At 45.9% G+C, this 13552-nt stretch overlaps 1 protein-coding gene across 2 annotated transcripts in view; it reads right to left on the reverse strand.

The window, feature by feature from the left end:
- VANGL1 (VANGL planar cell polarity protein 1) overlaps positions 1 to 13552 on the reverse strand; it is a 45014-nt gene that overhangs the window by 25463 nt on the left and 5999 nt on the right. Inside the window, exons 1-4 of one of the 2 annotated variants that reach the window (XM_049824724.1) lie at positions 11818 to 11976; positions 10790 to 11081; positions 8884 to 9010; positions 5441 to 6048 (exon numbers count right to left, since the gene is read on the reverse strand). In XM_049824724.1, the coding sequence (XP_049680681.1) occupies positions 5441 to 6048; positions 8884 to 9010; positions 10790 to 10872 (818 nt within the window). In that variant the 5' untranslated portion in view covers positions 10873 to 11081; positions 11818 to 11976. Of the gene's footprint in view, positions 1 to 5440; positions 6049 to 8883; positions 9011 to 10789; positions 11082 to 11817; positions 11977 to 13552 lie in introns of those variants that run through there. The other variant, XM_049824726.1, reaches the window with a different exon arrangement.

Genomic DNA, 13552 nt, shown 5'->3' on the forward strand with positions numbered 1-13552 from the left:
GGGACACTCACACAAATGCTCATCAGGGTGCATTGCACTGATTTCAGGACAGAGAAAATGCATTCAGGAACCAGGCTAACTTCACACAGGCTGGAGGCTCTGGCGACAGAGCTGCTCTGCAAAGTCGCTAGTCTGTGGAAAATGCTGTTCTAGGAAGCTCCTGTAATCAAGGCATCAGGACAGTTAATAAGGTGTGTTGCTACAGAACAAGGTAAAAACTCATCAGCTCAATCTCTTTCATCCCAGTGTTTATCACTACGGAAGATGGTGAGGGTTGAAGAAACCCCAAGCAGAAAGGAAGGTCAGTGTAACTTCTCTGCTCCCTGGGAACGCAGACCAAGCGAATTGCACACAAGGTAGAAGGAAGAGCGTGCAAGCCCAGAGTGCCTCCAGCAGGATTTAGCTGGGCAGGTACAGCGTTGCACTAGCGTGCACCTATGCTCGTCCTGCAGTCCCATTTCTGACCGCCCGACTGGAAACAGAAATGGCCCACAAGCGTATGGGATCAGTCACACTATGACCAACCAATGCAATTAGACACATATTATGAAGTTCCTTCACCAGAAAACAGCAAGATTTCAGCAGCTGTTGCCTCAGGCAAAAGATGCAGCTTCCTAAACCCATGGCTGAGCTGATACATGTCACCATACTAGAAACAGAAACAAGGTGTCTATATGCCATGGAAGCTTTCCTTTTGAGGCCTAGGGAGATTTTAGGACAACACAACCTCGAGAGGAGTGTTGACACAACCCCAGGCAAGAGCACTCTGTACAGTTCAAATGTTGACCAGGTGTTTTTCATTAGAAAGATGTCACCCTTGCTAAGGCGAGACATACTTGAGCAACACCTCATTGTTGCAAGATCAGATGTGCAAGGCTTACAAATGCAGGCTGGAGTAGGAAGAAGCTTATTTCCACTCCTTAGCCCTCTACACACTCCCTGACTAGGGAACACGGCCCCAGTGGCACCAAGGGACACAGACAAGAGAGCACTCACCAGATTAGATCAGTACGTACTGACAGCCTAGAGATCAGTTTTATAATCAACAGGTTCAATAGATACAAGACTGCCAAGCCAAAACAGCTGGGTCAAAACTGACACCAGCTTCCACCACGCAATTCTGCTTCAGCTCTGGTTTGTATTAAAGCTAAAGACTCGCACACCACCTAAGAAACAGCTACTCCCGTTCAGCTGGGAGACAGGCTGGATGTTTTCCCCTTCTGCAAAACATGTATGCGTCTACTTTTTGGGAGCACGTGCATGAGATTTCCCAATAAGATATTGATAATGCCTGCAGGGAAGGTACAGGCTGTTCAGTGACAGGTACCTGTTTTGAGGAAGCAGCTGCTCCCTTCCTGGATTTTTAAACCACAGTTCAGAAAACATCTGTCCAAATGCAGATGGGTAACGCAGTACAGGCAATGCTCTAACAGACTTTTTCTATACAGGGCTGCTATTTCCGAGTACTAAGCTTCTCTTGATTAGATGGACAGAGAACATCAACCAGCTCACAGCCATCTGCAAAAACTGTACCCCTATTCCAAAGGCGTACGGAGGCCTCCCACTAGCTTCTCAGCCAGCTGGTTCATAAAGGCAAGCCCATGCCAGGAAAGAGAAAAGCAGGCTGAAGCTCTCAGTACTTCATACAGCCTGACACATGATTAACTATCATGGCCTTGCGCCTCATATCCCTACTGCAAGGATGAGCAAAAGGGAGGAAAGACCCACTCTCAGACACTTCTAACCTCAGAAAACCAAGGCTATACTGCAGCCCAACATTCAGTCTATGTGTAAGATCAGTAATTACCACATGTGTTTGAAGCCATTCATTTTCTTGAGCTGTCTAGACTAGCAAAGCTCTAGGGTGGGGAAAGAGTATTCACTGGAGAGGAAGGGAATATGTTTAGCACCCTAACTACAGAAAAGGAGGGTTTTCTCCAGCGACATCCTTCCTATGTAGTTTCTGAGCTATCCAGAAGGTACTGAACCGTGGATGACAGGCTCCATTAGTGTCCCTATCTGCAGGGACAAACCAAATCCTCGGCTGCAAATCCAAGCCTCAGCTCACAAAAGTATCAGCCGTTCAACTGAAAAAGTTATCTACTGTCGCTCTCCCCCACCTTTGTTGTTGCTTCCAAAAGTCTCGCCAGCATCCCCACCCAACCTCTCGCATTTTCCCAGGCTTGACCTTTCTTGCATCTACTCTCTTCCCCGCTCTTTACCCATACATACCACCTTAAAACATTCCCCCTGCGTGGCAGCCCTTCCTACCAGAAGCAGCAGAGCAATCAGTGAGCTGAGACTTGGCACCATGTTCACTGGGACTCCAATTTAATTTTTACCTCCCCCCCAAGCTCCTGAATCAATGCCAAAGGGAATGCTCGTTTTGGCAGTCAAGTCTCCCAGAAGAAAAGCTACAGCCAAAGTGCTGGGGGTGGGACCAAGCCAGCCTATTAATAGGTTGATTATAATATGAATTTGGGGAACTACTCCCAAATATGCTTACCCTCCTGGACCTAGAGCCCTCGGGGGTGGAGTGGAATACCTAACTCAGCACTTTCAGCTTCTTTGCTGCATTTGGAGCCAGGGAGGGTGGAAAATCCTGTCTGTACCCTGCCTGGCAAAAACATGGTTTTCCAGAAAAGGGTGGCTGAGCTATTGTTTTCTTCCCTTCTCCCCCAGAAAGTCTGTCTTCCTCATACTTACATAGCAGGTCCCTCTGCCTCATCAGAAAAGACCTAGAATCTGAAAGCTTCCACCTTGGATTAAAAAAGTTGATATCAACAATTTTCCTGCGGAAAATCCAGAGCTACTCCAAGAAGCAACATTGAACAAGATAAGATGTCTCAAGAGCCTTCTTGCCACCAGCTTCTCCAGAGCACCCTGGACAGTTGAGCAAGACAGACTCCATGAACAGCCAGGGAGCAAAACTTTGACGATATCTGAGAGCGTGAAGAAGGCAAAAGGCTGGACTGAGGCTGCAAGGTTTTGATTTCAGGAGGCAGTCAGATTACTATACCTGTTAAAGCACGCTTGCTCCTTCCAGGTGGCAGCCCACAACCTAAGACCCTTTTAAAAGAAGTGCTGGGGTGAAGCAAGCATGCATGGTGGCAAATGGAGAGCCCAGAGGCAGCAACAAGTAGTATATCCATACTCCATCATAGCTACAACCACCTCTTCAGCACACCCGTGAGGCTGCTTCTCCAGTCTTCCTGAATAAACCAAACTGTCCTTGCATGTCACCACATTTTCCCATCAACAGACCTCCCATTCCAGCCCCATGCCTCAGCCAGAGGCAGAAAGCAGCCCCTCATGACCCTGACAATTCACCGAAAAGCACGTCAAGACCTTTATGGAAACTTTGCAAAATTATGCTGCAAAGATGCTCAAAAGTTCCCAAATTTCTCATGTTTTACATAAATATCTCACAATCCTAAGCCCTTAGAAGTCGAAGGAGATACCAACTACATACACTTCTTACAGCGTTTGTCACGTTGGGGCCACACTCTCTATCAAGACCAGCAGCTCTCACCGTTAACGCGCAAGTAACTCTCCCTATTGATTGTAGTGAGAGGGAGAGAGAATGAACTCTCCCTTAGTTGGGAGACACTTGGCCACTGATCAAACCTACACAGTTCTACCTTTACATTAGTAAAGATGGAAAAACAGGCTTCAAAACACGTGTCAACACATATTATACTCATCTTTCAGAAACTAAGGATAAAGCAACACTAGTTTACCATTATTGGACACGCTTGGCAAGACTCTCCTGTAACACAAGACACTGAAGCATCTACATGCTGCATGGTTTGGATTCAATATGCCAAACAAAATTGCAATCAGCTTGCCAACAAATGAAAAGTTATTAATTTTTCATACATCTCAGATTTCACCCTAGGTTTTACAACTCTTTGCTGCCCTCGCATCACCCAAGGCATTTCAAAACCTTGCTACAAAGAGAGAATTGGAGAGAACACTGTTTCTAACACGTGCTATTAAATATTTAGGCCTTTATTCTTAAGCAAGTTCTTTGCCTCCGATGGCAAGGTTACTTACATGGTTAAAGCCAGGCATGCAGACTTTGGCAGGCGTAGTCTGAACTACAAACTGAACACAAACCCACAATCTACCACCAAGCAACCAGCAAACTCTCTCAAACCAAACCTGCACACTGTGTGTGCATATAGGTGTATATATACATGTAGTGAACTTTCTGTGCGGAATTCACTTATGAGAGAACCGCTGCAGCACACCTCAAGCCACAAAGCTGTGGCACAGGGGAACTCTTTGGTAGTCATCTCTCCATCTCCCTAGTCTTAAAGGCCAGGCTGGATCTGCCACATACCACAGAGTAATTTTTAAGTTAAAAAAAAAAAAAAAAAAAAAAAAAAAAAAAAAAAGGGTTTCACAAGAAAACCAGCTGAGAGTAGTTCATTTTTTTTAATCCCTGAAGGTGACCTTTCATTAAGTCAATGGGAACACTTCCATTACACAAGAGGGGCTCTCCTTCACATTTTACAGACAAGGAAAATACAGTAGAATCCAGACCTAGTCCACCCAAAAGGCCTTGAGTTCTTCCATTAAGCCAGAAACAACATCCAGGAGTCAACTCCCAGACTTGAGCTTCAACCACTAAATCTGCTTCAAAGCAATTCCATTGCTCAGCTAATGGCTGCAGGAGACTGTTCCTACACCCACTTAAACCAGCAGACACTAATCTCTCCATCTGCAATAGATACGCATGCCATAGGGGTCTGGACAGGATAAGCAGAACAGATGTTTAAGTGCACATACAGTCTGGGGAATCATCTTCAGAGCTCAGCTGCCTGCTTCACAGGGCGCAGGAACTAAGAGATTTCTAGAGAGCTTCACAGGACATGGGAACTAAGGAGATTGAGCCACCTGTCCTTTCTTATACCTTTGCTGAGGGAAGCATTAACCCCAGCAGAAAGGTGGAAGCAGGCATGCAGGTGTCACACCTATGGATATTGCACAGCTCCCAAACGCTCCCAGATATATCTGACCCAGCAAACTGATCTATACCCACACCTAAACTGATCCATACAGAGCCGAAGAGCATAAGCCAGCCCTGGCTAAACAAGGAGGCCTTTCCCCTTTCCTCCAGTAAGGAGACAGGGCAAGAAGCCCAGAGTAGGATCTTAAAGATCTCATCAGGCTTAGCCCAATGATCAGCCTGAAGTTGTGCCATCAGCTCTTTCCATTTACAGAAAGGCACAGACTCCTCTGAAGCAGGGACAACCTCTCCCACACTCACAGAGGGGAAGAGAGGTTCAGTTTGGTAACTGTGGAGAGACTCTAGGACTCCTCCGGGGGAAGATTCAGAAACCAGCAATATCGCATGTACAAAAGCAGTTGATGCTTCGTGCTACAGCATAGCCACGCTTATCTACACCGCTGGACTTCAAGGCGTTGTACCTACCTCAAGTGCCCCAAGCTGTAGTATCGTGACTCTCCGTCCGTTGACCGAACTACCTTGACAGTGAACATGGGCTGCAGCTGCCGTAGCTCCAGCAGCACAATGGCCAGGTAGTGAATGAAGAGCAGAGCATCCACCAGAGACACCGCGTACTGTACTATTCCTTGGTAGTTGGTGTCCTTCGAGTCCAAGATGCGAACGCCGTAAAAGAGCCAGTAGGAAAACACAAACAGGAATATGAGGACCAACAGAAGGGCCCGAAACACAAACACCCTTGGTATATCTGCCTTGGGCTGGCGGAAGAACAGAGCCCAGGTCCCAATCAGAAGAATGAGGAGTTTAAATGCCACAGAGATGAACAGTCCCTCACAAACAGTACCACACGGCTCCAGATCATCCCGCCACAGGATCTGGGGTAACAGAATGAAGGCGATGGGGGTAAGGAAGACAAGAAGTCCGAGAACAGCTGCCACTGTTAAGCCCAGGTAACGTTTGCAGTCCAACCCAACACTGTCCTCCAGATCTTTACTGATCCGGGCAATGTCCTCCTGGGAAATACTGTGCTCAGAGGTGCCTGTGATTGCTGTCGTGGTCTCACCCCAGTTGTCATCCTGAGAGAGGAAGAGATAAACAAAAATAATATTGAAATAATCAGGTTATTCCTTCTAGGTCTTCTAGTCTTCTTGCCCGGAAAGGGATTGCTACAACAGACTTAAGTCCCAGGAAAAAAAAATTAGAAAAAAATAATAGCAAAAGCAACACTGTCAACATATTGAATAATCAACCCTGAAAATCAGGAAAGGTTTGGAAACAACAGCAACTTGTCCAAACCAGTGACTATAAACATTAGTGTTAAAAACTTGTTACTGTAGAGCAGGTAGCTCAGCTTGCTATGCCACTTACTGTACCCCAGCAGTTCCTCTTCCAGCACACTTAAGTAATATCACCTAACTCTTGGAAACTGCAGTAATCACCAGTTCCCATGTGCAGGGCAAGGACTAGCACTCTTCCAGCCCACAAATTCTGCGGTGCAAGTGCACCACAGAAGCACCTGGAAGGGAAATTTTCATTTCAGTGTTTCAAGCCAGTTGTTGTTGTTACACAATCAAAAACATGTTCACACATTATTTTTCCATCCGTAACAGAAGCAACCGCACTGCCAGCAAGTTCCTCCACTTTGTTTTCTTTTATTCTCCTCTACAGTAGCGCTGCCCTCAGTAACTGACTTTCTAATAAAAGTTTAGTTAAACCAACAAATCACAGGTGGTCACAGAGGATATTTTCAGGCATGGGGCTTTAAGTTTAGAGGATCCTAGACTACCAAGTAGCTCTGGTATTAGAGTCCAGGATATTGTCAGAAGCCACTCAGGCACAAAGAAGCCTACCTGAAATACAGTCGCCATATAGTCAAGCTTCAGATCACATTACGTTTTCTGAAAGTCTCACTTCTTCCCTAGCTAATACTGGGGACTTCTGCAAGCTAGTTCTCCCATCCCACGATGCCTCCAATTGCTCCTTCCTGGTGCTGGCACGGCCAAAGAGTTACACTGACATGTATGGATTTGACTCACAGCTGCTGATGGAGTGACTCATGCACATGAGGACTTCTGATGCTTCCCACAAACACACACCAAACAGTGGCAATACATGCGCATTGTTGCTTGGTACCTGACACCTTTGTAGCTGCAACACTCAGAAGCACACGTTTTGCTCTTCCTCCTACCCTCCTGACTATATCTTCCTGCAGCCGGTGTCATTAATAGGATTAACACCTTCTCCCAGACTTCTGCAGCTACACATGCTGATCAAAGCATTTCATTTTAAAGAAAGAGGCATCATTTTAAACCTTTATTCACTTCTTTAAAATAGTTAGAGGAAAGACTCTTCAAGAATCTCTGGGAAAGGACTAGACAGAGGCAGCAGGACTACTCTGAACAACTCCAGGGATTTAACTTCTAATGCACTCCAAGATACGAATACCTCCCATGCCTAGAGCAGTAGGGTTTTGAGACAGACCAACCACAAACAGTCAGCATCTTGAATTAATACGAGGGGGTTTTTTGAGTTGCTTCTCACCAAAACAGAGGCCCCAGAAGATATATCTGCATTGTAGTATGTCCTGAAAAGCAGCATAATCCTATCACATTTTCCTCTTTGCCAGTGTCTTCAGTAAAGCAATCTAAGCATTTCAACTATTTTATGTTTATGCATGAAATAGCTCTGCATAGTTTCCTCCATTTGATGAACTGAGAAACTGTGTGGAAGACAGAAGGGACAGAAACACCACAGCAGCTTAAGGCTACAGCCCTGAAGATAACAGGCAACCCTAGTCTCAGTCTATCTCTTCTAACAGCTCTTCCCATTTTAAAGTAGCATAAGCAAAAAAAAAAGTGCAGTTATTTGGAAATATAAGTCTAAATCTTTAGTGGTACAAAGTTGTTGGACCCAACCCAGGGCACCCTGCTCCCTAGCAGAGAAGTCTTGCTCATGCATCAACCTATTTCGCTTTGGCTTTAATTCAAATTGAGGAGGTCAGTGTGAAAATAAGGGCTTAAGAATTCACCAGCACTTTTAGATCTATTTGAAGTAATAGCTGGTACTCATGAAAACAAGCATCTGATGACAAAATACCAAATGGCAGTACATGAAGTGAGCCCACCTGTGGCTACACGAGTACTGTTACATGTACTACCATACACAGATTGGGTGGAAACTAGGCATCACTTTTTTTTTTCTTTTTTTTTTTTTTGAAAGGGCAGAGGTGGAGCCCCACAGCTAAGGATTAATACACCCCAAATCCAGCCCAGGAGGCACTGAAACATCCTGCGTTCTATATCTTGCAGCATCAGCCATTCTTTGAAAATGAATATGCACCTTCACATCAACTGCTAGAGCAGAAAGAGTACTGGATCCATCCCAGGTGCAATCTAAACCCAGCATTATTCCATTCTTTATTTAACCCAGTGTTAATGTAGTAACTTTCACTGAGTTCATCCTCCTTCCCAGCTATTTCACATTAGTTTTACATTTCTTGCCTCCTTTCTCTACCAGGATCCTGGTCCTTATGTGCTTTACACGATTACCTAGAGCAAATCCTGCTTAAAAACAAAACTGCACATTCAGGTGAAAGGGTTGACCTGAATAATGCACAGTGAGATGATGGAAACAGATGTTTCTACAGAGCTTGGCAGATGACACTCTGGAGACAGAGGCAGATTAGTGTCCCAGGAGTAGTCATATAAGCACTGGTGCTGTCAAAAATAATGTTTTTCAGAAAAGATAAAAACTGATTGAGACCTTGGCTTTATGCATGAATAAAGGGCACCCATAAGTCATGATTCTTTACTAACAGCATGTGAGCAACACATTTTCCTACCCATGTGCCAGTAAGTCACATGCTCTGTTCCCGAAATCACGCTCCATGTTTGCTTTGACTCCCTCCTTACCTGGCCCTCCTCTGCCCGAGAGGCATCGTTCCCAAGCAGCGGCTCTGCAGGAGGTGTCTGGATAGTGACGGACTTCTCAGACCGACTGCCGTCTTTACTTCGCGGTGATTTGTGCCTGTCCCGACTCCTTTTTCCAAACAGAGCAAGAGGAGAACAACGTTACCAGAAAATTTCTGGAGCAGGGTCTGGAATCTGCTACACCTCTGCCTGCAGCAGGTGCCCTAAGCATTAGGTCATAGTCATGCTTGCCCATCTCTTGATCAATATTGACCCAATCTGTGACAAAACCAGCTTTGGAAGAGGTAGAGAGGGACCTTGCCCAGAGCAGCCTACAGCCTGGTGGCTGGGACAGTCTACCCTCTCAGTGATCAGCGAGGGGAGCAAAGGGGACAGAGGTACACCCCCACCACCTCATCTTCTCTTAAAACAGCTTCTGCCAGTGCTGTGCTTGGAAGGGAAGGTTGCATTCTCCAAAAAACTGGCAGTTCCACTGGGGATTAACTGGTCTACACAGCTCTGCACCTGCAATAGTGTCTCACAGGGACATGTGCAGTTAACAGAAGGAATTAATCAAGGCAGCTTTAGCTCCTGCAACGTAGAGTCTTGCCAACTAGGACCTTAACACTGTAGGACAATTGGTGAAGTTTATTTCCACTGGTTAATAACCCCCAGTTAACCTCTTACAAAGACAGCAAGAACATCAAGGGTACCAGGTTAGTGCTTACTTCCAGAATACCCTTGTAGACCTCACAGCTTCTTGTCTGAGGATTTGTCAAGATGAGTTAAGCTCCACCAATCTGCTCATCAATATTTTCCTCCCCCTTCCTGCCTGGACAGGAAAGCAGCCTTTACACCAGAGAACCTCACTGTGCTCAGGGACTGGCTTAAAAGCTCAGGAGCATCCAGTGTCCCAGCTCTGCTCTCTCCACTGCATCTCTCTTGGAATTCCCAAAGCCCAAAGGTTTCCTGGGATGAGACTTTTTCCTGTTCGCAGTAAGAGGCTCTAGAATTTTTATGTTGTTTTGGGAACTTTGAAGGCATCTTTCCACATGGCATTCCAAGCTTCAAAGGGCCATCCATATTGGGGTTGGAGGTGTTAAGGAAGGGAGAAAAGGCAAACAAATGATGTTTAACTCAATAACCGGACTGCGAGCAAAGAGACTTCATTTCATGGAAGAATTACTTTTCCAACCACACAGGATAATTGCTTCTGAAATGCAAAGCTATTTTGGACCAGCTCAGTTCTAAGTTGCAAAGACTGTAAGTGGCACATATTTTGCATGTAAAACTAATGATGATGCAGGGAAAAAAAGGATAATGTTTCCAAGTAATCAGAAGTTTCAGAGCAAGATGGTTTTTGAGGCTGCTGAACTACCACAAGAGAGAGGACTTGCTCAGAAAAGCCAGACTTCTAATCCAATCAATGCCGATAAAGGACTTGTGGACTCAAGTACCACTCAAATTCTATTAAAAAAACCCAACACATCAGCAACAGAATAGCCAGGAGGATGGTGGGGAGAGATAGAAAACCTTATTACACAATAAAGAAACAGCATCAGAAGAGAAAACTGGCAATTACTGGTTTAGGACAACTGACATCTTCTCCCCAGAGACTCTACTCATCCCTCACACTTCCAGAGCAGAGTTAAGTGATCTTATCCTTCTGTTGGCACTATCCCAATCTTGCTGGCCATACGTTACCCCAGCCTGCATCCAACAGGTTGAATATCATTAAATTACCAGCATTAGTGCTTTCAGTCTCTTCACTATGTTCCTCATAAGGACTCTCCACAAGCATCTCCTCCAGAGCTGTGACCCCACTGATTTCATCCTGGCTTACAATTTTTTACCACGGGACATGTCCTAGCTTAGAGCAGTAAGTAATTAAAAATAAACATTTCCTTACCCTTGTCTGTGGGCTTTTTTGGAGTGACCTGAGTAGTGGGAGTATCCCGAATATGTTGATTCTGTATCCATTGCAGCAGACATCAGGTCTGCACAGAAGGGGCACCGATTTTACTTAGAAGACGAGTTCCTGGTGCTCCTGAGGTGGAGTCCGTGGTAAAAGTGCTTTCCTGGGTACTCTTTGCTTCCCAGTCATCAGTGAGGTCTGGTCCTCAAAGAGTGAGTGAGCTTCACTTACAAGGAATCCGATTAGAGGGGAGGGGAGGGAGGATGCTCGGCTCCTCACGATCGACCTGAGGAAAGAAACGGGCATGGCAGTGCACTCAAAGCAAAGCAAGACATCACTCCGACTGCAGCAATTCCCTCACCCTAGCCACATGTCACCACTCATCTCACTGTGCCCAATTCACAAGCTTGTCCTGGCCGGTATCTCTCTTTCTGGTCTAGTGAAATACATGCATTTGTAGAGCTTTAAGCAAACTGATAACGTATCTCTGTTTTGCAAAGTCTAGCCCATTCATCTAAAAATCCGGAACAAACAGTGTAAGTCACCTGGAAAAGACAGTAACTTGAAGAAGGCTCAGCAGCCTAGGTAGAAAAATTCACCCCCAGAAAAAGTACCAGGCTCAACTTCCACACCCCCACTTCTTCACCTGCGTAATGCACAGCCCAAATACCCTCCAGATTTTGAACGGCAGCATTATAGCCTATATATAGGGGGAAGGGGTGGGGGGTGAGGGTGACTTTCCTGGGAGAAATGCAGGAGAGGATCAGACCACCATGTCTGAACCTGCTTTGTTTTCTAAACTGCAAGGTGTGCCCACATTTTACAAGCATTAGTTACTATACAATCAATGGTACTATGAGCACCTCCCTTTCTTTGTAACCTTTGCCTCCAGAAGCTAATTTGGGCCTTGAAGAATTGAATTTTATTAAAAATTGTCTCTATATATACACACTAGTAACACTGGGGAGAGTTGATTAGAGATCATTTCTAGCTTATATGGGCCAACACTTCTTACAACGTACTTCCATTTGGAACAGAAGCTTAAGTCCCATCTGTAAAGGGCAGAAGAGGGTCATGTTTTTTGGAACAGGAAGAGGGTGACATCAGTACAATTCCCAACGGTGACATGTCAAAACCCCTGAACCCTGTGAGGAAGAGGGGTAGACACCATCCTGCCTTCCAAATCCACATCCTGTGTTAGGTGAGAAGAGAAATGGAATGAAGGGGAGTTAGTCATCAGTTTGGGGAAACGCATGCAAACGGTGAAGAGGTGCAGACAGAGGGGTTGCAGCTACGGACGGAGGTACTTCGGCACAGCCCAGCATTTGGCACACAGGAGCACTCACATGCCTCCTGCCCAGACGCCTGCTACCTCCAGCCAGCACAGGACTACAGCCATGCTATACTTCCAGAGCGTGCAAAAGACCGCTTTAAAAATTAAATTAGATCCCTCCGTCATTTTCTGTTCACAGCAGTTTTCAAAGCTGTTAGCAATAAAACAGTCGACCACTGCTTTCAGCCCTCTCCCTCTCCAAACACAGAGGGACAACAGCAGAAATCGGGCTTTATACTTGGCCAACTATTCTTTCCAACCATAAGATTCCTCCACTAACACCTCCAGAAAAGCTCGTAACCGAGCAGAGAGCTCTACCACATGCAAGCCGTGCCAAAGAATGAAGCCTCTTCCCCACAGGGTTCCTTGGCTGGCGGTGCAATCTGCAACGAAGTAAAGAAGCGTTCCCGCTGCATGGAGAGCTGCAGGTATTTGCACAACACTTGGGCTTGCCAGGGCTCTTGGAAAGGAGAAGGCGGGGGGGACCTTTTGTGTACAGGAATTCCCAAGCTCTAAGTGCATATCGTGCCTCGAGAAAGCTGCTTAAAGGCAGCAGAGAAGCTAGGAAGGACAAATAAGGATGGAACGTAAGGCCCGGTTTGGGGAGGGGAGGAATGAGGATGGATTTGAACACAGTGAAACATAAAGCCAAGGCACGGCACAGTTTGGAAAATGGCATCATTACTGTAACAGGAATAAAAATCCCCCAGCCTGGGACACATGATTTTAACACTCGTTAACTTCCTAGACTTGCACATAGCCTGTAGCTGATGGCTCCAGCAATAGGCTGGGACTCATTAAAGCTGATTTTTACCTCTGTCCTGCTACTGTCCTAGGCAACCATGGAAAAATCCTTCCTCTTTGTCTGTCCCTCTCCAATCAATGGGGGTGAGGCCACCACCCCCCTACCTTCAAAAAGTGCTACGATTCCAACAGAGGAGATGTCTACACAGGACCTTGTAATCATCAGGCATTACAAACCAGAAACACCCTCAGTTGTACAAAAGGTGATAACAAGTGCTACTGGTTTAAACCACTGACGGTGATGTTACTGGAGTCCTTTTGAGAACAACCACTATCTTCGCAAACACATACCACCGCATTACAGGAATAGGAAAAGCAAGGAGAGCTGCCAGCATACATCAGGAAGGATTATGCATTCTTCCTAGGCTTCTAGGAAAGTATCAACTCCCAGCCTTTTCTTCTAACCACATAAAAGAATTATCCCCCGACTCCCAGACAGAAGAATCAGAGCTGAGACAGCGACTGGGAACAGAGCTCCTCTTCTGACCCCTCTCACTCCCAACAGCACAGGGTCACACTTCTCTGGAGATGTCGGAGAACATTTTGGCAAGTGGAGGCTGCTGTGGAAATGCACAGGCTGCCTAGACAGGAACCATGAATGAGCAGTGTCCATGTGATGG

This window comes from Accipiter gentilis, chromosome 21 (genome assembly GCF_929443795.1).
Source record: "Accipiter gentilis chromosome 21, bAccGen1.1, whole genome shotgun sequence".
Classification (NCBI taxonomy): Eukaryota; Metazoa; Chordata; class Aves; order Accipitriformes; family Accipitridae; genus Astur; species Astur gentilis.